At 41.8% G+C, this 22002-nt stretch overlaps 1 protein-coding gene across 1 annotated transcript in view; it reads left to right on the top strand.

Annotated features, from left to right (window-relative positions):
• Positions 1 to 22002, top strand: part of FASN (fatty acid synthase) — a 48111-nt gene that overhangs the window by 22721 nt on the left and 3388 nt on the right. The window contains exons 17-42 of the mRNA XM_035568578.2: positions 315 to 506; positions 777 to 857; positions 952 to 1137; positions 1454 to 1633; positions 1860 to 2063; positions 3391 to 3701; positions 3852 to 4241; positions 6109 to 6273; positions 6489 to 6607; positions 6714 to 6868; positions 7213 to 7416; positions 8403 to 8553; positions 9087 to 9265; positions 9827 to 9946; positions 10095 to 10217; positions 12887 to 13110; positions 13408 to 13609; positions 14680 to 14831; positions 15320 to 15411; positions 15564 to 15715; positions 16002 to 16241; positions 18394 to 18582; positions 19087 to 19314; positions 19780 to 20000; positions 20584 to 20682; positions 20808 to 21059. Coding sequence (XP_035424471.1) covers positions 315 to 506; positions 777 to 857; positions 952 to 1137; positions 1454 to 1633; positions 1860 to 2063; positions 3391 to 3701; positions 3852 to 4241; positions 6109 to 6273; positions 6489 to 6607; positions 6714 to 6868; positions 7213 to 7416; positions 8403 to 8553; positions 9087 to 9265; positions 9827 to 9946; positions 10095 to 10217; positions 12887 to 13110; positions 13408 to 13609; positions 14680 to 14831; positions 15320 to 15411; positions 15564 to 15715; positions 16002 to 16241; positions 18394 to 18582; positions 19087 to 19314; positions 19780 to 20000; positions 20584 to 20682; positions 20808 to 21059 — 4811 coding nt within the window. The remainder of the gene's footprint in view (positions 1 to 314; positions 507 to 776; positions 858 to 951; positions 1138 to 1453; positions 1634 to 1859; positions 2064 to 3390; positions 3702 to 3851; positions 4242 to 6108; positions 6274 to 6488; positions 6608 to 6713; positions 6869 to 7212; positions 7417 to 8402; positions 8554 to 9086; positions 9266 to 9826; positions 9947 to 10094; positions 10218 to 12886; positions 13111 to 13407; positions 13610 to 14679; positions 14832 to 15319; positions 15412 to 15563; positions 15716 to 16001; positions 16242 to 18393; positions 18583 to 19086; positions 19315 to 19779; positions 20001 to 20583; positions 20683 to 20807; positions 21060 to 22002) is intronic.

The following is a 22002-nucleotide window of genomic DNA, read 5'->3' as shown; positions in this document are numbered from 1 at the left end:
CTTTACCTCTGCATTTTTTATAAAACTAGGAAAAGAATACTCAAAGCACAGCACCTTGAAGTCATCTTCTGAAGCTTCATATATTTTTATTTATTCGTTTTCAGAGAGACTGGACCTACTTCTGAAATGAGGTTAAAGAATATGAACAGAGGAGGAAATTGTCTTGATTCAGACTGACAACAGTCTTAAGATTGGCATGTTGCCAATCGGGATTGCTGGGGAAAACACTAGATCCTCTTAAAGAAATTTAGGGCAAAAGATCTCTTTATTTGTGAGTTTTTATTATTTTTATTCTGCTCTTTATTCTTTCACAGATGTGAGTCCTGACTCTCCTGACCATTACCTGGTTGGTCATTGCATTGATGGCAGAATCCTGTACCCAGCAACTGGGTACCTTGTGCTGGCTTGGCGATCTCTGGCACAGTCTCTTGGCATGGCCATGGAGCAAACAGCCGTTATGTTTGAAGAAGTTACAATTCATCAGGCAACTATCCTTCCCAAAAAGGGTAAGTGAGTGGTATTGTCACAACTGCAACAATTAAAGGAGCGTAAGGAAAAAAATGCAAAGGAAAAGTGAAGAGGAACTGGGGGGGGGGGAGGGGGCAGGTAGAAGGATTGGGAGTGCAACATGATGGTATGAAATTACTCATTGTTCAGTCAAGTAACACATACAGTCACCTTTACTCCATGTTGTATGGAGTGAGTCTGGAAATGATGCTGGAGAATGGAGGCAGTAAATGACCTTGCAGCCCTGTCTTCCTCAATGTTTCTTGCAGGATCAGTGCAGTTGGAAGTTCGAATCATGCCTGCTTCCCACTGCTTTGAAGTGTCAGGGAACGGGAATTTGGCTGTGAGTGGTAAGTGAATGAAGTGTGTGTGCATGCCCTGGCCTACTCAAATCCATTATGCATAAACACTGATGATTCTTATTCTTGCCACTGTGCCCATCAGGGAAGATTAGCCTCCTAGAAAACGATGCTCTGAAGAACTTTCATAACCAGCTAGCTGCCTTTCAGACTCATTTAGACACAAGCTCAAAGTCTGGCCTCTTGAAGGAAGACGTTTACCAAGAGCTGCATCTTCGTGGATATAATTATGGACCAACTTTCCAGGGTGTTCTGGAATGCAACGGTGAAGGTGAATTTACTTTCTATAGAAGAATGATGAACATGGTTACTGTAATGATGAATATTTGATCTTTTAGTTCAATTTGTATTAATGGTCCACTTGACTATGCTTTGTGGAGTAATTATACTTTTTAGTGTGGTAACAGAGAACAACTAAGTGTTCTAACAGGGCACTGGGAAAGCTGTTATCTCCAGTGCAGAACTGATTACTGGAGTTTACAGGGGAAGCTGGGTGCATACAACAGACTTTGTAGTTAAGTAACGACTTCCCACATCTGCTGAATGGCACAATTACGCTGAGGTTTCCACTCTCTCTTCTTCTGCAGCAAGTGCAGGGAAAGTTCTGTGGAATGGAAACTGGGTGACCTTCCTTGACACCTTGCTGCACATGATAGTCTTAGCTGAGACTGGGCGCAGTCTACGCTTACCCACCAGGATTCGCTCAGTGTATATTGACCCAGTGCTGCATCCAGAGCATGTGTGCCAATACCAGGACAATGTAGAAGGTAATGTCTTTTGTGCTTGGGCTTTTACAAGTTCCTTTGAGTGCTGTGTGTGTGAATGTTTGACTTTTTTAGAAGTAGGATGGACTTTAGGGGCCGTCTTACTCTCCAAGTTATTCTAGAGCTCCCTTTGTAACGGTCTGATATAGCACTCACTGTTCATCTGGTCACCTTGAAGAAAATGCTTATAGAGTTTGGTTCAAGCTTATGTTTGTTTCTTGTCTTTCAGCTTTAGATGTTGTTGTTGACCACTGTCTTAACAGCCTCAAAGCAGGAGGTGTTCAGATTAATGGTCTTCATGCTTCTGTGGCACCACGACGACAACAGGAACGAATCCCTCCCACCCTGGAAAAATTCTGCTTTGTTCCCTATAATGAGAGTAACTGTTTGTCTTCCAGTGCCCAGCTTCATGCCTATCTGGAGCACTGCAAAGGTAGAGTGGGGTTGGTTCGTTTTCACACTAGGGGAATCTTCCAGCTTGCCAGAACTGAAAGAAACTGTTCATACTACTTCAATCCTTAGAGCAATTAAGAAATTAAGTGTTGGTCTCTGTACAAGACTTCAGCAGGAGTCCTATGTCTGTACTCGTGTTAGAAGCTAAAAACTACTTTTGCCTGAGGTACCTCTAGAATGCAAGTAGGAATAAAGCCAGCAGGCGGGGGCATCTACACTTCTTTAACGGGCAATGTGTCAAATAGCACAACCTTTCCTGTAAGCAGAGAGGCAGAAATCAGCTGCTTCTTGGAGAAATCCAGTCTGCTTACTTCAAAAACTGGTAAGAAAGCCTACTTCGTTGAGTCTTTGGCTTTCTTAGTTTGCTTTGTTTTGTTATTCCTCTGAACTGCCAAGATGGGGAAGGTGACATGTCTGTTCCCATTTATTTGTGGGCATAAGAGCCTACCCAAGGAGGAAAAGTGTTTTAGTGAGATATGCTAAAGAAAGTTTACGTTTGCCACAAGAATAGAATAAAAGCAGCTTAGACCGTTGTGAAACCAGTAGCCTAGTTTAATGCTCTCTGGCTGGGGAGACATCATCTGTGCCCAGCTCCTTGCCTTCTTGTCTCTCTATCAAAGGAGGCAGGGAGGAATTGAGTGCAGGTTTTCTTTATTTTGGGTTTGTGGGTTGTTTTTTGAGGTCTTTGCTATACCTTGAGATGTCATTTTTGGTATTCTATGTTGGTAAAGTGACTTCATGCTCATCCTTTGATTAGGCAATAAGTTTTAAAGATTTTATTTCCTTTTTTTTTTTTTTCTTCAGTATATCTTTCTATCCAGATACTTTCGCCAAAGTTTTTATCTGTAGTGGGATTTTTTTTTTGTTAGCACTGTTGCTGATCTCAGTCAAAATCAGCTATTTTCCATTCAGTTGTAAAGCAAAAACTCTTCTACTCACTTTTGTATTTGTCGCAAAAAATACAACTTTCCACCTCGACTCTCTAAAGCTCTTATCAATCACAGATTTTCTGTTAGTTGCCCTCTTTTAGTTGGAGCCTTACCCTGGGTAGTCTTGGTGGTTTAGATTGTCTTGGCACAAACCTTACTTGTTTTGAGGCTGCAGCTACTGTATGATCTGTAATTATGGGAAAGCACAGAATAATGCACTGTGTCTTTGTAGCTAGGCTGATGATACAAGACTATGACTTGATCAGTGGTGATCACCTGGTATAGCAAATGGGGGAGGGGACATTCTCTTCAGAAAGAGGAAAAGAAAAATCTTTGGAAAATCTGACTCCTCCTTGCATTTCTTCTTCTACTCCACAGGTCTGATCAAGAACTTACAGGCTAAAGTGGCTGTGCATGGTGTCAAATTAGTCATCCACGGCCTAGAAACTGCAGGAGCTGCTGCAGGGTCCTCACCCATGCAGAAGGGTCTTCAGCATATCCTTGCTGAAATCTGCCGTCTGGAACTGAATGGAAACCTACATTCTGAGCTGGAACAGATCGTGACTCAAGAGAAAATGCACTTCCAGGATGACCCTCTTCTCAGTGGCTTGCTAGATTCTTCAGAGTTGAAGACTTGCCTGGATGTGGCATTGGAGAACATGACCAGTCACAGGATGAAGATAGTGGAGGTTAGCTGGAAGCCTGGGATGGAATCATAGCTCGCGTTTCCATGCCTCCCAATAACCTGATCACATACTTCTATTATTTCAGTTACAATTCTGAATATTATTCATTTTTCAGCTTGGTTTTCCATTTCCAATTCCTTTCTTTTCTAACAGGCTCTTGCAGGAAATGGACATCTGTTCTCTCGTGTCACGAGTATTCTGAATACTCAGCCCTTATTGCAGCTGGACTACATTGCCACTGATTGCACCCTTGAAGCTCTTTCAGCTAACGAAACAGAGCTACAGGATGATGGAATTTCCTTTAGCCAGTGGGATCCGTCTAACCCTCCTTTTGGAAACCTGACCAATGCTGACCTGGTGGTATACAACTGTTCAACAAATGTTCTAGGGAACACCACTAAAATTGTCTCTAATTTGGCAGCTGCAGCGAAAGAAGGAGGGTTTGTTTTGCTACACACCCTTCTTCAAGGAGAAACTCTTGGAGAAATTGTCAGCTTCCTTACAAGCCCAGACCTACAGCAGAAGCACAGCTTCCTGTCTCAGGTAAACATCCTGGAAGGACAAATGTTTTCTCGGTGGTTAGTCTGAAGTTTGCTGCTTGCATACTTCCTTGTGATGAATGTTGAGGAGATGTTGCTTTCCATTGAGGCTCTCTGTAAGAATATATTTAAGGAATACTACTTCAGAAGAAAAGAGTTGTCAATTGCCACAGATTAGATTGGAAGAGTAAACAGCAAATTCAATCAGGAACGCCTTTCTTAATGCATTAAAAAATAGTCATTGTCATGCATATATCTATATAATCCCTAGGAATACACTGGCCAGGACAACTCAGTTATAGCTAAAATAACATGATGCATTGTTGGGTTAGAGGGTACAGCTTTTTCACTGTAGGATCCTAAAAGGCTTCAGTGTCAGAATATCATTCCTCCAGCTCTAATATCAAAAGGAAGTGAGACTTTACATAATAGTTAAGCACGCGCTTGCAGCCCAGAAGGCCAACTATGTCCTGGGCTGCATTAAAAAAGGGGTGGCCAGCAGGGAGAGGGAGGTGATTGTCCCCTTCTACTCTGCTCTTGTGAGACCCCACCTGGAATACTGTGTGCAGGCCTGGGGCCCCCAGCACACGAAGGATGTGGAGCTCTTGGAACGAGTCCAAAGGAGGGCCACTAAGATGATCAGAGGGCTGGAGCAGCTCTCCTCTGAAGAAAGGTTGAGGGAAGCTTGTTTAGCTTGGAGAAGAGAAGGCTCCAGGGAGACCTCATTGCAGCATTCCAGTACTTGAAGGGAGCGTATAAACAGGAGGGGGAACTGCCCAGTGCTTCTATCTATCTAGAACATTATGCAAGGCCTCTTGTCCCTCAGGGGAGTCAACAGCACTTCCCAGTTTAGTATCATCAGTAAACTTGCCGAGGATGCATTCAACCATTCAACTCCTGGATCCAAATTGCTGATGAAAATGCTGAACAGAACTGGCCCTGGAATCGAGCCCTGGGGAACACCACTATTGACCAGCGGCCAGCCAGATGTAGCCCCACTCACTACAATATGGAGGCAAGAATGGGTCTTAGAGTTCTTACAATGTCCCTGTCCAGAAAACTTTTCATAGTCCTTGATATCACATATCACACTGTCAAAACGTCCTGCTGTTTTATATAGCCTGTAGTCGTCTTTATTTCATTAAAATTGTAGAGCCTCAGTGTTCCTGCATGTGTCACGCATGCGTTTTCGTTCTCTTGTTTTTCTGAAGTGTTGTTTCAATATAATTTAAGCATATAGGTGCTCCTTCCCTGCTACAAGTTTGTTGCTTCCAGGCTTCTCCCTCCCCTATCACAGGATTGAAGAATTTAGGTGATTTGTGTGTTTTTTTGTGCTTCCTCTGTCCCACTTTTTCTATTGCAGATAGGGCTTACACAACCTAGATTAGTAATATATAAACTCAGTGTTTTCCCTTTCTGTTATTTTCTCTGCTGGAATTTGTACATTCTTTTTGTCCCTGAAGATCTGCCTTTCTTAGACTGCTGAAATTAAATTTTAGGCACATTCAAATCCTATATGGGATTTTCCAGCATGGTTACTGCTCTGTTTTTTGCATATCTCATAGTGTAGTAAGACAAGTTGCCTAACCAGGGCTTTGAGGTACTTGTACTACTGCATTCAGAAGATATTTTAGGGAAGAAGGAATAGTCTAGACATGGATAAAATACTGCTATGTTAAACAAATATGTATTTGTACTGAGACAGTACAGAGCTAACACCAAAATTTCCAGCAAAAGCAAGAAAATGGTGGACAGGGCCTATTGTTCCCAGTGAGGCAGTCTTCAGGGAGACTCAGCAAGGTGGTTTGTAGTTTTAATTGATTTAAAAGAAACATCACAAACTTTAATTGTTGTTGTATGTGATTTGACAGGCACAATGGGAAGGCTTATTCAGCAAGGCCTCACTGAAGCTGATTGCAATGAAGAGATCTTTCTTTGGCTCAGTTATTTTCCTGTGTCGCCGGCAATCCCCTGCCAAAACACCCATTTTTCTCCCAATAGATGAGACCCATTATAAGTGGGTTGAGTCCTTAAAGGTGAGAATTCCTGTGTTTTGGATATTTGGCTTTCCAAATCATTACACTTTCTTAATGAGATATTTAGCAGTATTGGGGTTGCGGGGGGAGAAAAAGAGTATGTATTTGTTCAATTGCTTTTCTTAAAGTACAACTTATTCATGTCTGCCTTAAGGATACAAGGGGTGTTTCCTTTCTGAGGTTCCTGGCAAAACAGTCTGGGGTTTGTCTTGTAGGAGATCTTGGCCGACCAATCGGAGCAGCCTGTGTGGTTGACTGCCACCAGTTGTGGGAACTCAGGAATTTTGGGCATGGTGAACTGTCTCCGCCTGGAAGCAGAAGGCCACAGAATCAGGTACAAAAGCATGCCCTTGAGTCACAGTTGGAGAAGAGATGTTTTTCTCTTAGATTCTTTTCAGTCTTACACCAAAACAAACATAATGACAACTCTTGGCTTCTAGGTGTGTGTTCGTTTCCAACTTGAACCCTTCATCGGCTGTCCCATCCATTAGTCTTTCTTCTCTGGAGATGCAAGAGATTGTTCAGAGAGATCTGGTGATGAATGTATATCGCGATGGAAAGTGGGGCTCCTTCAGGCATCTCCCATTGCAGCAAGGTAACTGCTTTGAGGCTTAAGGATCACTTGCAGGGCTTAAAAGAATAGAATATGAATCGACTTTCATAGACTATGAGTAGCTATTGTTCCCACATTTTTATTATTATTTAATAAGTGGATAATTTGAAATACTTCCGTTCCAGCTCAGACTGAGTAGTAGCATGTTCTGGTACCAGGAAGAGGGATAAGGTATTTAGGGTATGGGCAGAATTGCAGGGTAAGTAAGAGCTTTGTGTGGAGGGCAAATAGAGGAGAAGGCAGCAATTACACATGGAGTTTACTCACTCTGGAAAGTGTGTCCCTGTGTTAATGTGTATAAAGTTAATCTGTTCTTCCTTCTGCAGGACAACCTCAGGAGTTGACAGAATATGCCTATGTCAATGCGTTGACTCGTGGAGATCTCTCATCCCTTCATTGGATTGTTTCCCCACTTCAGCACTTCTACACAACTAATCCAGATGTTCAGCTCTGTAAAGTCTATTATGCATCTCTTAATTTCCGGGACATTATGCTGGCCACAGGAAAGCTTTCTCCAGATGCTATCCCTGGTAAGCTAAAATTACACTAAAAGAAAAATCATTCATATATTACTATGATATAATTTATTCACATAACTTCATTAATTTTATTTATGCAATGGATAAAGTATGTATCAGCTTTTGTTTAGCAAGAAAGTACACTTTTGAAAAGGAAGTATAGCCATACTTCAGGACTATGCACCTAAAACTTGCAAGTTCTACTTCCACTTATAGCCCCATTTTTCACATGGCAGAATTGTTAAAAAGCTATGAAGGAAACATTATTAGCCCCATTGCATAGATACCAAGCATGAGGTGAAATGTTGGAGGTTCCAGAGATGGGCAAGGTACATACCAAGGTGAGAATGTTGAAGTTTCATGCTGCCATGCTACTGGACATGTTTTGCTTTTAGGGGAGAATAATGCAAGGTGAAGTATCTGCTGTCTATGAAATGTAGATTATCATCTATCTTGGTAGGGAGTTAAGGATTAATGTAATGTCTGTGAAATGGTTTTGAAGCTTCATTTAAACAAAGTAAAAAGTATGTTTGGAGACTTTTATGAGTGACTTTGACTAGGGCTGTGTTTTCCTTCGTGACTGAGATTAGTCTCTTCCTAAAGTGTGTGTTCACAGAAACAAAGGTTTAGCAGTAAACCTGTTTTCTCTGTGATCACCCTTTCTAGTTTACGGATCATTCTTTTTTAAAAAGCAAAAAAAGTGTCATTGAAACAGGACGTTTCAATGAAACTTCTCAGATGCAAGCTGGAAACTAAAGCAATACGATCAAGGACAGAGAGTAAAATTTAATGAGACCAAGTCGTTTTCTGCTATTCTTGCTCTTAAGAATGAGAGATTAACTGTGGTGGCTTATGTACTGTGTACATAATAGACAAATCTTAGCATTTTTTCTGTCTCTAGGGTTCCAGCTTTCAAGGACTACTATTTCAGTAAATTCTCTGCCAAAAGATTTTAGAAGAGAAGTTTTCCTTTGTAAAAGATGTTTACCTTCTTTCAGGTAACTGGGCTTCACAGCAGTGCATGCTAGGCATGGAGTTCTCAGGACGGGACCTGGCTGGAAGAAGGGTGATGGGATTGCTGCCAGCAAAAGGGCTGGCTACAGTGGTAGACTGTGACAAGAGGTTTCTATGGGAAGTCCCTAAAAACTGGTATGGCATCTTCTGTTTTCTGTTTCATGTACGTGGGTAAGATTTGCCTTGCTGCCTGAGGCTGATGACAACCCTGATCTGACTACAGGACTGCATAATGGGTAGATTCTACTCTGGGAAATGATAATAGAGCTATAGTCTCCCAAGTAGGATTTGGCACAGTCATCTGATTCACTGCAGGAGCTGAGCACTGTGGGTTTTTTGTTTGTTTGTTTTTGTTTCGTTTTTCTACAGTGGCTTGTACTATTTTTCATCTCTTTGTTGGGCTTTTGGCTCCTTGTGTTTTGGTATATGCAAAGATTTTTGGTGTGGATTGTGTTACTGGTGAGTTACTGAGATACTTCCATAGAAGAATAAAGCCCTTAGCTGTGCTTGGCCACTGTGGTAATCTGTCATATTGTTGAGAACCATTTATACTCTTTGGTCTATCTTGGCAGTTTAACCTTCCTATTGCTGAAAAGCAAACTTCATCAGGAGAATCTGGGAGGTTTCCAAGGGTAAAGATCTCTTCTCCCCTTCACTTTGCTTCCTAGGACTCTGGAAGAAGCAGCTTCGGTGCCTGTGGTTTATGCCACTGCTTATTACGCCTTGGTGGTTCGAGGTGGTATGAAGAAGGGTGAGAGTGTCCTTATTCACTCTGGCTCAGGAGGTGTGGGACAAGCAGCCATTGCCATTGCCCTGAGCATGGGCTGCCGTGTCTTTACTACTGTAGGTGGGTACCAAGAATCCAGTTTTATTAAATGTGTATATGTGTGTGTGTGTATATATGCCTACATTTGTTTTGTTATATGCGTACACACGTGTATATAAAAAATATATTTACGTACATATTTTTTCCCCCAAGCATGATCTACTGTTACCTTGACCTAGTTTCTAGTCTGAGGAAGGGATACATAGTGAATACAGCTACTGCCTATGTGCTAGAAATTTTCACAGCACAGAAAATTTATCTACCTTCTGTATAGTATGTAATTCAGAAGTATGGGAGAACAAAACTGCTTCATTTTAAATTCAGTGATGTGATCAAAGAATGTCTATCCATTGAAAGGCTTCATCTGCTTCTGGTCATTTCTGTGTCCCATAAATGACTAGCCTCTGTCCTAACATTTGACACCTTGAGAGCCTGAGAGCTTTGAAGCAACTGCTTGGTGGCTGCTTAGACTGCACATCTTTTCTTGAGACCTCAAAGATGAAAATGAATTGTTTTCATCACTAAAGAATTAACATAAAAGTACTAACATCATTCAGTCATCTACTTCTCTTGTACTTCTAGGCTCTGCTGAGAAACGCCAATATCTCCAAGCAAGGTTCCCACAGCTGGATGCCAATAGCTTTGCCAGCTCCCGAAATACTACCTTTGAGCAACATATATTACGAGTTACCAATGGAAAAGGTGTGAACTCAAAAATATTTTTCCTTCTTTAGTTAGCTGTGCCATGTTACGTAGTTGCACTTTCTGAAGACAAAAGGGATCACTATAAAACAGGGGTAGGCTCTCCACAGAGTTGAGTTTATTAAAGTTCCTTCTTCTTTCATTGCAGGTGTCAACCTTGTGCTGAATTCCTTGGCAGAAGAAAAGCTCCAAGCCAGTTTGCGTTGTCTTGCTCAACACGGGCGCTTTTTGGAAATAGGCAAATTTGATCTATCTAACAACAGTCAGCTTGGTAAGATGAGGCATCAGGAAATACCTTTTGTTATGTTTAAGCAAGCATGACAGCACAACCTACTTACTATCGTAATGCAGGCTAATCTTCAAATTTAGAAAAAGCTCTTTAGCTGAAACATTTGTTTCATAAATAGGAATTTTGCCTTGGCTTTACAAGCCATGTGTTAAATGCATCATTGCAAAATTTGCATTGCTTCTATCACTAACAATTTCTCTAGCCTTTTCCATGAATACCTTCTTGTTCAGCATTTTTCTAGAAGCCTGCATAAAACGTGCAAAATAAGTGAGTGATCTTTCCTGAAGTCTTTCTTTATAATCAATGTAGGATGTGTTGCCCACAAAGAGTTTGGCTTGGAAGGTAGTAAGAAGCAGCTTTTGCTTCACATGACACTGTTTACCACTGTCGATTAGCTTTTAGATTTCTTAGATCTGTTAGACAATATTTATAAACTTTTTGGGATGAAACATGTCTATTTGTAGTAGATTAGTGCACTGTAAAAGTAGCAAATCATAGAATCACAGAGCCATAGAATGGTTTGGGTTAGAAGGGACCTTAAAGATCATCTAGTTCCAACCACCCTGTCACGGGCAGGGGCACCTTCCACTAGATGAGCCACTGAATATGAGCCAGCAGTGTGCTCAGGTGGCCAAGAAGGCCAACAGCATCCTGGCTTGCATAAGAAGCAGTGTGGCCAGCAGGTCTAAGGAGGTGATAGTCCCCCTGTACTTGGCTCTGGTGAGGCCGCGCCTTGAGTACTGTGTTCAGTTTTGGGCCCCTCGCTACAAGAAGGACATGGAGGTGCTCGAGAGAGTCCAGAGAAGGGCAACGGAGCTGGTGAGGGGTCTGGAGAACAAGTCTTACGAGGAGCGGCTGAGGGAGCTGGGGTTGTTTAGCCTGGAGAAGAGGAGGCTCAGGGGAGACCTCATCGCTCTCTATAGGTACCTTAAAGGAGGCTGTAGAGAGGTGGGGGTTGGTCTATTCTCCCGTGTGCCTGGTGACAGGACGAGGGGGAATGGGCTAAAGTTGCGCCAGGGGACGTTTAGGTTGGATATTAGGAAGAACTTCTTTACCGAAAGGGTTGTTAGGCATTGGAATGGGCTGCCCAGGGAGGTGGTTGAGTCGCCATCCCTGGAGGTCTTTAAAAGACATTTAGATGTAGCCCTTAGTGATATGGTTTAGTGGAGGACTTGTTAGTGTTAGGGCAGAGGTTGGACTAGATGATCTTGGAGGTCTCTTCCAACCTAGACGATTCTGTGATTCTGTGTGATTCTGTGATTCTGAGGTTGTCAAAGCCCTATCCAACCTAGCCATGAGCACTTCAGGGATGGGGCATCCACAGCTTCTCTGGGCAACCTGTTCCAGTGCCTCACCACCCCCACAGTGAAGAATTTCTTAGTAATATCTAAACTAAAGCATACTCTCTTTTAGTTTAAAGCCATTACCCCTTGTCCTGTCACTATATTCCCTGATAAAGAGTCTCTCTCCAGCTTTCCTGTAGGCCCTCTTTAGGTACTGGAAGGCCACTATAGGGTCTCCCCAGAGCCTCATCTTCTCCATGCTGAACAATCCCAACTCTCTCAGCCTGTCCTCATAAGAGGGGTGTTCCAGCCCTTTGATCATACTCATGGCCCTCTTCCAGACCTCCACCAGCACATCCATGTCCTTCTTATGTTGGGAGCCCCAGAGCTGAACACAGTGCTCCAGCTGGGGTCTCAAGAGAACAGAGCAGAAAGGGAGAATCACCTCCCTCGATCTGCTGGCCATGCTTCTTGTGATACAGCTCAGGATATGGTTAGCTGTCTGTTCTGCAAGAGTACATTGCTCGCTGATACTGAGTTTTTCATCAACCAACACCCCCAGGTCCTTCTTCCCAGGGCTGCTCTCCATTCACCACCCATCCCTTCCCTCCAGCATGTTGACCACACCACGCATGAAGTGCATATCTATACAAGCTGAAATTTTGCCCTCTGTTCTGGGTAAACTTGATCATTTGTAGAATGAAAGTAATTGGATTTTATTTTTCAGAAAATTACAGATAACTTGATCTGAGGGAACTTTATTTTGTTGTTTCACTAAATATCTGCACCATTTTGATGTCAAAGGGGCAAGATGGATCCATTTCTCTTGGATAGAAAAATAAATTCAAGTATTACAATGTGATGTGTTAGTGAAAAGTGACCAGAATGTTCTCTTGGAGAACAATAGCATATAACAAATGTTGACAGTCTCCTTCCTAATTCTAACTAAATTACAAAAGACTATAGCATCAATTAAAGCTTTTCATGGAGAAGAGTTTCCTACTGGAGAAGGACAGGATGTATATGGGATTCTAGTTCCTCTGTGACTTCTGACTCAGCTGGCACTATATACAAAACATCTTTTTTAACATCAGACTGACCATGTATCAGCTTGTCATTTTGACACAGTTTTTATAGGTGGAGTTTCTGTTTAACTGGTCTACTTGTAATATTACAACCTAATTAATATAGCTTTTAGAGAGTATATGCAAGAATGTGTTTTGAAAAACATGGGATTCTAGCAACTAATGACTGCTTTACTCTTCAGTTTTACACTACTAACCTACACAAAAACATTTGTGAAGCAGAAGATAGACTCTGTTTTGAAATGGCAGCAGCATCAGGTAATAACAAAGTTGCTTTTTCCAGGAATGGCTCTTTTTCTCAAGAATGTGTCATTTCATGGGATCCTACTGGATTCAATCTTTGGGGAAGCAAACGAAGAGTGGGAATTAGTATCGAAGTTGTTGACAAAAGGCATAGAAAATGGTGTGGTAAAGCCCCTGAGAAGTACAGTCTTCAACAAAGAAGAGGTAGAAGCTGCCTTCAGGTTCATGGCACAAGGAAAACACATTGGCAAAGTTATGATCAAGGTAAGGGCATAATAATTTTGATTCTCTGATGCATCTGTAATCCTCTGTAGGTACTATATGGGATATTCTGATCCAGTTTGACTTGAAGCTGTGTAACCAAAACAGCACAGGTTTACAGCTTTTGCTACTGACACTGGAATGTATGTAACATTGTCAAGTCTGTCACTCAATCTATAAGTTTGATTCCCAATTGATTGGAGGAGCATAGCTGTGTGTGGAAAGACAGGAAATACGTTTGTGTATCCAAACTTAACTTGCTTTTTGGTGGTTTGATTTGGTTTTGTTTTGCTGTGGAAGATCCAAGAAGAGGAGAAGCAATATCCTTTAAGAAGGTCTGAACCAGTCAAACTCTCTGCCATCTCCCGAACTTCCTGTCCACCGACCAAGTCTTACATCATCACAGGGGGCCTGGGAGGATTTGGGCTTGAGTTGGCACGGTGGCTAATTGAGAGAGGAGCACAGAAGCTTGTCCTGACATCTCGTTCTGGCATACGAACTGGTAAGCAAAAACCATAAATGATGGGGAACATAACTGCCTTCAGCTGACCTCAGTTTGTTGTTTCATTCCATTTTAAGTGTCTTATCAACAAATAGGAATGTCTTGATCACCCTTTTCCCTCCTCTCATGTATATATTCTCTCACTTTCAAGAAGCTGTCATCCCCTTTATTCTAAAGGAAGAAGTATCTTTTAAGTCTGCCTCTTTTTTCTACTACTGCTTCTTTCTTCTTTTTTATACTTCTTAATTCTATCAATCCGTGTTTGCCTTTTTCTTCCTTACCCAGGATTTTTTCTGTAGCTTTACTTTTACCTTTACCCCCTCTATAATGTCTGTATCCAGCTGCCTCATTGCCTTGTCCAATAGCTGTAGCGTGGTGGCTTGCATGCCCCAAGAAAAGGCCTGTAAACACCTTGCTAAAGATACTCTATCCCTCAAGTTCTCAGTGTGGATGGTTGCTTCTGCTCCTTCAGATAACTCATCTAGAAAGATGTGCCCTACTGTCTGGTAACACCAGTTAGTTTTCTTGCTCAGTTTTGAGCCATTAGGTTGATTACAGTCTCAGTACCAAGATTTCTTATCAGTGGTAGTCTTAAAAGTTTCCTTATACAAATTCAGGCATAACTTCTTTCTGTCTTTACAGCTTTCTTCTTTCTATTGGCAAGTTCACAATTGCACCACTTACGCAAACATATAGATCAAATCCTTTTGTACTTTTCAAGTTTTGGTTGTGCCACTACTGATGGTTGTCTTCCTCTAATCTAGCCACTCTTTACTGTCTCATTACGCAAATTCTTAAGTTTATTTCACTTCACTGTTGCACCCTATCCCCCAAATGTTCTTCCAAATCCCTTGTCCACATTGTGATCTGTTTAGGATACTTCTGAAACTCAAGTGATTTCTATCTACTATTCAGGTTTTGTCCAGTTTTCCTTTTGTAGCTGAATTGGGACTTATTTAGCTATTCGGTCCCTATGTGGTCAGAAAAGTGTAGGAAGCCCACTAATAAAAGCCTGATGGTCTGAATGCTTCATTGTAGACATTATTCACTTTTTTTTTTTTTTTTGGTAGGCTACCAGGCTAAATGTGTTAGAGAATGGAAGGCACTGGGAATCCAGGTGTTGGTATCTACTAGTGATATTGGAACACTAGAAGGAACACAGCTATTGATAGAAGAAGCTATGCGGCTTGGACCAGTTGGGGGCATCTTTAATTTGGCTGTGGTAAGTGCCAAAAATACTTAGGACTTTTAAGAGACAGCAGCCATTAAAGTGGCTTTTGTAGTGAGGGCAGTTCAGGTTTTAGATTTTCTCTTTGTGTTTCAAAGAGCACTTTGTTTGGCCCTTAGCTGATGAATAAATAAAGGCTGATGGGTCTGGCCCCTTGACCTGGGAAGCAGCAGTATGCGGCCAGCCAGCTTAGTTCTTTGGTCAGGCGAATGTTGCCCATGACTCCTGGGGACAAGAAAAACACTATGCAGAACTTGCTAGTTGAAGACTGCAGTGGCAGTACTGGAAAGAGTAGACTTACCACAAACTATGTTGGCCTTGTTGTAATTTGAGGACATCTAGGCAACGTCTGTGTTGTAAAGTTACAAAAATCCATTGTGTAGTGATATCCTTTCATATCTCAAAAAACATGGTCAATTTAAACTGGAGAGAATACTGATTTTTTGTTTTGTTTTTGTTTTTGTTTTAAACCCCTCCAATAGGTCCTTAGAGATGCCATGATTGAAAATCAGACCCCAGAATTATTCTGGGAGGTCAACAAGGCCAAGTATTCAGGCACCCTTCATCTGGACTGGTACGTATCTGTAGAAGGGATAAATATGAACTAGTTTTATGGTTACAGAATTGATCAAACTTAATCATTTTAGTCTTACATTAGCCTTCCACAGCAACACATAGTTAGCAGGCTTTTCTGATGGGTTTCTTTGTCTCCTTCTCCATTCCAAGGGTGACTCGTAAGAAGTGCCCAGATCTGGACTATTTTGTTGTGTTCTCCTCTGTAAGCTGTGGAAGAGGAAATGCTGGTCAAAGTAATTATGGCTTTGCCAATTCTGCCATGGAGCGTATCTGTGAGCAGCGACACCATGATGGACTCCCAGGTAAGATGACTATTTATTGCCCAGAAAAATCTATCCCACCAAACATCCAGAGGAGAACCAATTCACCAGAAATTTGTGCACTTGTCTAGAATGATAATGAATGTTGAAGACTATTTCCTGTCCTAGCTGTTAACCTTAGTCGTTCATGCATGAATGAACACTGACTGTTTAACAGTACAAAGGAAATGCAGGCATTTGCTTGAGCTGTTTTTAACTCCCTTTTGTTGCTGCCATGTGTTTTAGTTAGTTGCCTAGTGTGTTCTTCCTTCTGATTTTTTTCCTACAGGCCTGGCAATCCAATGGGGGGCCATTGGTGATGTGGGTATCCTGAAGACAGTGGGAAACACAGATGTTGTGATTGGGGGAACCATTCCCCAGCAAATCAGCTCATGCCTGGAAGTGCTCGATACCTTCCTGAATCAACCTCATCCTGTCATGTCCAGTTTTGTCATAGCAGAGAAGGTCTCTGTGAAAAGCGAAGGAAGCAATCAACGGGATCTTGTAGAAGCTGTTGCTCACATCATTGGTAAATGCAAAGACTAGCAATTGCATAGTTGGCGCTGATTTTTCTAGAAGTGGTATTTCTCCAGTATGTTCTGAGGGGAATATTGTTTTCAACTGCTGTTTGGAGGAAAGCAAGGGCTGATGTAAAGTACCTCATCCTCTGCTTCTAGAAGCATCCTTTGCTGAAGCAGACATGGGGATACTGCTGATACAGTTATTTCCACAGCAGTTTGCATGAGAACCTGAGAACAGTGTGATGGGGTGAGACTGGAGGTCCATCTGTCCCAGTATTTCGTGTCCAATAGTGCCCAAAAGTTTGTTTCCCTCCTGCTGCCACTCAGCTATGACTGGGCAGCAGCCAGTGACTTCTGGTCCACTTTCAGAGTGGTGGGTGGTTTTGGGAGTGGTCTGTTTAGTGCAATGCTATGCACCTCTGATTCCCCATCTGTCCTTTATTTAAAAAATGTATTTTTATTCATCTTTTCCACTTCCCTCTATTTAATTTGTTGTCCTTTGGAGTCAGCTGTTCTTCTCTTCTTGTTTCTTTTCTTTTAGTCCTCTGCCTTTTGGAGAGAGCTTCAGGGTTTTGTTAGGGCTGGGCTAACATGACATCCCAAATGGAGAAACCAATAGCAACAGTGGCCAATGTCCATTTTCCCTTATCCTGCCAGGTCTCTAGAGCAAGCACTGCTGGACAGTGTCTACATGTCAACGCTTTTGGAAAGCAGTTGTGCTGTTGTAGGTGCTCTGTTCAGCATCTCCCTGTGATTGCTGCGGTGTGGGTGTGTTGTGCTAGTGGTGTTTCTAGGGAGTGGATTGGGGCATTATTTGTTTGTCTTTTACTTTAAGTTGCTCCTTCTCTTTCATTGTCTCCAATAATACATTTTGTTGAGTGTGGGCTTATCTCCCATAGTGTGTTTCTGTACATGTGCACACTTACTTCAGTCCCTTCGGTTTTGTTTAGAGTGGACTGGTGCCTTTCTCCAAGTGGAGAATCAATAGGAACAGCCCCCAAGGGGAAAATTCTGGGAGCAAATATATGATTAACGCCTTGAGTGCTACTCCAGATTTGAAAACACTCAGCTTGGGAATTCCCCATGCTGCAAAAAGTGGCTTTTATGTTCTTAGTAATTAACTGGTAGTGTATTCTCTTATCAGCTGTGTGTGATCCCATGTGAACCATAGCTGAACTATGTGTTACAAGAAGTGCAATGTCTTTGTCTGTTTTGAACCTGCTTCCTTTTACCACAGTGTCCCCCGTTCTTGTGTTGAAAGTGAATAATCTGTCAATTCTACTATGTCCCACTTCAGTTGTCTCCCTTCCAAACAGAAGTGTATACTGATCTTTTCTTTCCTACCAAAAGAGGCACTCAAATTAGACAGTCTCCTGAGGGTTAGTTAAAGAATTGTGTCTAGTAACTAACAGCAAATTTGATTGCAGAAAACATTCATGGCTTTTAGAAGTTATATGAAATGCATAGGAGTGTCTGGAAAATTGTACCAGCTGTAGGGTTTGTTTGGAAGGAGAGAGTGGCTGAAGACAACGAAGGGAGAAACTAGTAAGAAGCCTAAGGGTGGAAACATGGGTCAGAATAAGGTGGAGCGGGAGAGGGAAAGCTATGGGTACAGGTGTTATTATGAGAAGCCTTTTGCAGGTAAGGAAAGGATGAGAGATGTGAACAGTGCAAAAATTGAAGGGGAAGAGGGAATTAAGACTGGAAGAAAAGTCAGTTTTTCTAATGTGGTAAGTATCAAGTGTTGCAATAAGCCATCATTGACACTGCTAACTGTTTCAATCTCATCTTGTAACCTAGGATTGTGTTAGGTCTGAGACTGGTTTCAGTTACAGTCTTCAGTATGTGAAATTTCTCTAGGTGGCTGTTCTAAACTTTGTCTAGAGCTGAAGTGCTGATGTTCACAGCTATGTAGCTGGGACTGATGTATTCCCTGTCATAAAGTTCTGTACATTTAACGCGTACCCTAAAGACTAGATCCCATATGACCAGATGTGGGTTGTAGAAGTAATTTTTGAAAGCATTAGACGATCCTGAACGGTAAATTCTGCTCTGTAGCTGAAGTTTATTCAGGTTTGAAGAAAAACAGAAAAGCTGAGAAGAGAGGCCTAGAGCTGAAAAGAAATTGATCTTTTGCTTGTCTGCTGTTTTTTTCCTCAGGTGTCCGAGACGTGAGTAGTCTGAATGCTGACAGCACCTTAGCAGACTTGGGCCTGGATTCCTTGATGGGTGTGGAGGTGCGCCAGACACTGGAGAGAGACTATGACATCATTATGACCATGAGAGAAATCCGACTCCTTACAATCAACAAACTTCATGAACTTTCCTCCAAGTCTGGGACAGCAGAGGGTATAGTGCCTGGATTAGGGTTGCTACCAGTCATCTGAGTACAGATAACTAAGCACCCAACCCATTGTTTTCATCTCTGGTGACATAAGCCTCTATCAAGCCATGAAATAAGATGATTATAGCTGAAAGGCTTTTATATGACAGATGTATTGCTGAAATGCACTGACATTGGATTAGGCCTATCAGTTCCAGGGGAAGAGCATAAGAGATTGTGAAAGCTGTCTTGCTGCCTGGATAGTATCTGCCAAAATGGATATTCTTATGCAGCTGTATGTTTGTATCTGTAGGAATAAACAACATAACATCATGTTTACTGTAAGCTAAAAGCATATGAAGTTGCCACAGAGCACATGATGGTAGAAAGATCCTTATGTCTGTGCCTTGATTTTGTGAGCCAATGGGCTAATCTGGCCAACCATGAGCACCTCTTTTAGGGTTATGGTACAAGACCAAGACTCTGATCCTGTATCTAACTATGTTTTTCTGGTGTGCTTTCCTTCAAAGAGCTGAAGCCATCCCAGCTGTTGAAGACAGGCCCAGGTGAGCCTCCAAAATTAGATTTGAACAACTTGCTGGTGAATCCAGAAGGGCCAACGATTACCCGTCTCAATGATGTTCAGAGCACAGAGCGCCCTCTTTTCCTTGTTCACCCAATTGAGGGATCCATTGCAGTTTTCTACACTCTCGCTTCCAGACTTCATATGCCCTGCTACGGGCTCCAGTGCACAAAAGGTATCTCAGTTCTTCAGTATCTTGAATTTGTAAATCTAACATTTTGAACTTCAGTTTCTTTATAGAAGGAGTTTTGTTTCTGGACCCTTAAACTCAGAGGATCAAGCATCAGTACCTACAGTCCACACAGGGTTGTGTCTAACAACCCCAGGTAATGAGAAGTATTAGGTTAGATTGAAAAGCTTGTGCATGGGGAAAATGGGACAATTAGATATTTCATTAAGTCCCTGCCAGCAGGTAAGCATGTGGGAGAAAAACAAGGCATAGTGTTCTACCTATCTTTGGAAACTAGAAGCATTACTGTTCCTTGTCCGTAATATAGGTTGCTTACTGTGATTTAGAAGCTTACCTTTAAAATAATGTGGATGTTTCTAATGAGGTTGTTTCTATGTTCATGAAAACATAATTGTCTCTGCTAATGTCTGTTTCACCTGACTCTATTTCTAACTTACTTTCATGTTCTAGCTGCTCCCTTGGACAGCATACAGAGTCTGGCATCCTATTACATTGACTGTATGAAGCAGATACAGCCTGAAGGGCCTTACCGCATTGCTGGATACTCTTTTGGTGCCTGTGTAGCTTTTGAAATGTGCTCCCAGCTGCAAGGACAACAGAATGCCTCTCATGCACTCAACAGTCTATTCCTCTTTGATGGGTCTCATTCTTTTGTGGCAGCTTACACTCAGGTAAGAAATACAAAGAAAATCTTCAATCTGGAGACCATCCTCTGTCGTCAGGGAGGATTGAATGCTTACTGGGAGCTTAATATTCTAGATATGAACTATCTGAAAAGCTGAGACTTTTCTTGCTGGAGGAGTTGGGACAGAGCTATAGATAGCGGATGCTTAAGGATGGCTGAAGAGTGGAAGCATGTGGGGGGTGGTCTTCAATAACTGGCTAGGGCTGACCCACAAATGCTGCTCTTGCCATGGTAAATAATAATATTAGTATGGAGCCCTCAAGACAAGATCCTAGTGTAGGGGTGCTAGGAAACCCTCCTTAAGCCTTCCTTTCCATTTTAGTTGTGCTTTCTAGGAGATCCTAGAAAGATCCTAGATTCTTGGTAATTGCCACCTGTAGATGTGCTTTCTAATCTGTCCTCAAGGTATCTTTCCTGTGTACCAAGCTTCGGTTTCTCTTTTTTGTTGGTTTCTTCTCCCCCTGCCTTCTTTTCCTATTCAAAGTCCTTTGTTCTGGAATTGTTTTTATCTAGCATTCAAGCTCAGGTATATCGGTTTTTTGATAGCTCTTTACTGCTTGCTTTTCCAGAGCTACAGAGCCAAGCTGGCCCAAGGAAATGAGGCTGCACTGGAGACAGAAGCATTGTGTGCCTTTGTTCAGCAGTTTACAGGCATTGAATATAATAAGGTAATGCTTATTTCTTATATTGCAAAGGAGGGATGTGGATGTGGGTGTTTTGTTTTGTTATTTTTCATGTACATTAATTCCCAGATATTGAGACTAAAGCGAAAAAAAAATGTTAATATTTCTAGCTGTTGGAGATTCTTTTGCCCTTGAAAGATCTGGAGGCTCGTGTCAATGCTGCTGCAGACCTGATAACTCAGATTCATAAAAACATCAATCGTGAAGCACTCAGCTTTGCAGCTGCTTCCTTTTACCACAAGCTGAAGGCTGCTGACAAGTATATACCAGAGTCAAAGTATCATGGGAATGTGACACTGATGCGGGCGAAGACTCACAATGAATATGAAGAAGGTCTGGGTGGAGACTACAGACTCTCAGAGGTCAGTGTGAGGCCTCCTGTTGGCTGTTGAGGTTCCCCTAAGAGTTGGGAGAATAAAAGAAAAGCATGGAAAACCATTCTTATGGAAGGGTGAAAAGATGAAACCTAACTGAAAGAAATAGTTATTCTGCAGCTATCATGCTCTGACAAGAAATAAGACTCAAGAAGCAAATAAGTTGATTGGTTCCAAACATTTTTCTCAGGGCAGGGAGAGCAAAGAGGTCTAGCTTCTATATTGGATAATCTGTTTTCTATAGCTAATTCTTGCAGCTCCCTAAATAGACAATAACTAAGACGATAAAGATACATGACCTAAATAGATGATAAAGGTACTAGAAGAATGTGACTCAACAGAAGTAACTTTAAGACTCTGTTTTTTGGACTGTAGAACACTAAAGTTTGGCTACTGCAGGAGGGCAGACTTCAAAGAGCGAATGTCAGCCCTCTGATAACAGAGGCAGCATTTTCTTAGTTATACTTTGTGGACATTTTCCTGGTATCTGTGCAGTAAAAGATTTTCAAAATCACTTTCCTTCTCCTAGCGTCTTCTGCTCCTTCAGACTTCTGACTTGCATTCATTCTTGATTCCAAGCTAACATGAAATGTGATTTAAAGTTCCATAATGCCCTTAAAGGAAGAGGCATGGGGATGGCGGGAGAAAGATAAGTGGAGGGTTATTTGGTTTTCTTAAGAGCGTGGAGGTAGCTACTTTAGTCATTCTTTGACTAAGTAGGTAAATTATTCTATCAGTATCATGTTGGTTGTTTTCCTGCCCAGCTTATATTTGAGTGGGTCACCTGTCAGGCTGCCAAACTACAGTGCTTTAAAACATGAGTTCCAAACAGTGTCCTGTAGATGATCTATGAAAAATGCATCGGAGTAAAACTGGTCATGTTTTCTATTAAATTGGTAGAGACAGTAGGGTAAAATATGAGTAACTTAGA

This window comes from Cygnus atratus, chromosome 18, assembly GCF_013377495.2.
Source record: "Cygnus atratus isolate AKBS03 ecotype Queensland, Australia chromosome 18, CAtr_DNAZoo_HiC_assembly, whole genome shotgun sequence".
Taxonomy (NCBI): Eukaryota; Metazoa; Chordata; class Aves; order Anseriformes; family Anatidae; genus Cygnus; species Cygnus atratus.
Note: the sequence above shows the minus strand (reverse complement) of the source record. Positions and strands in the feature narration are given on the sequence as shown.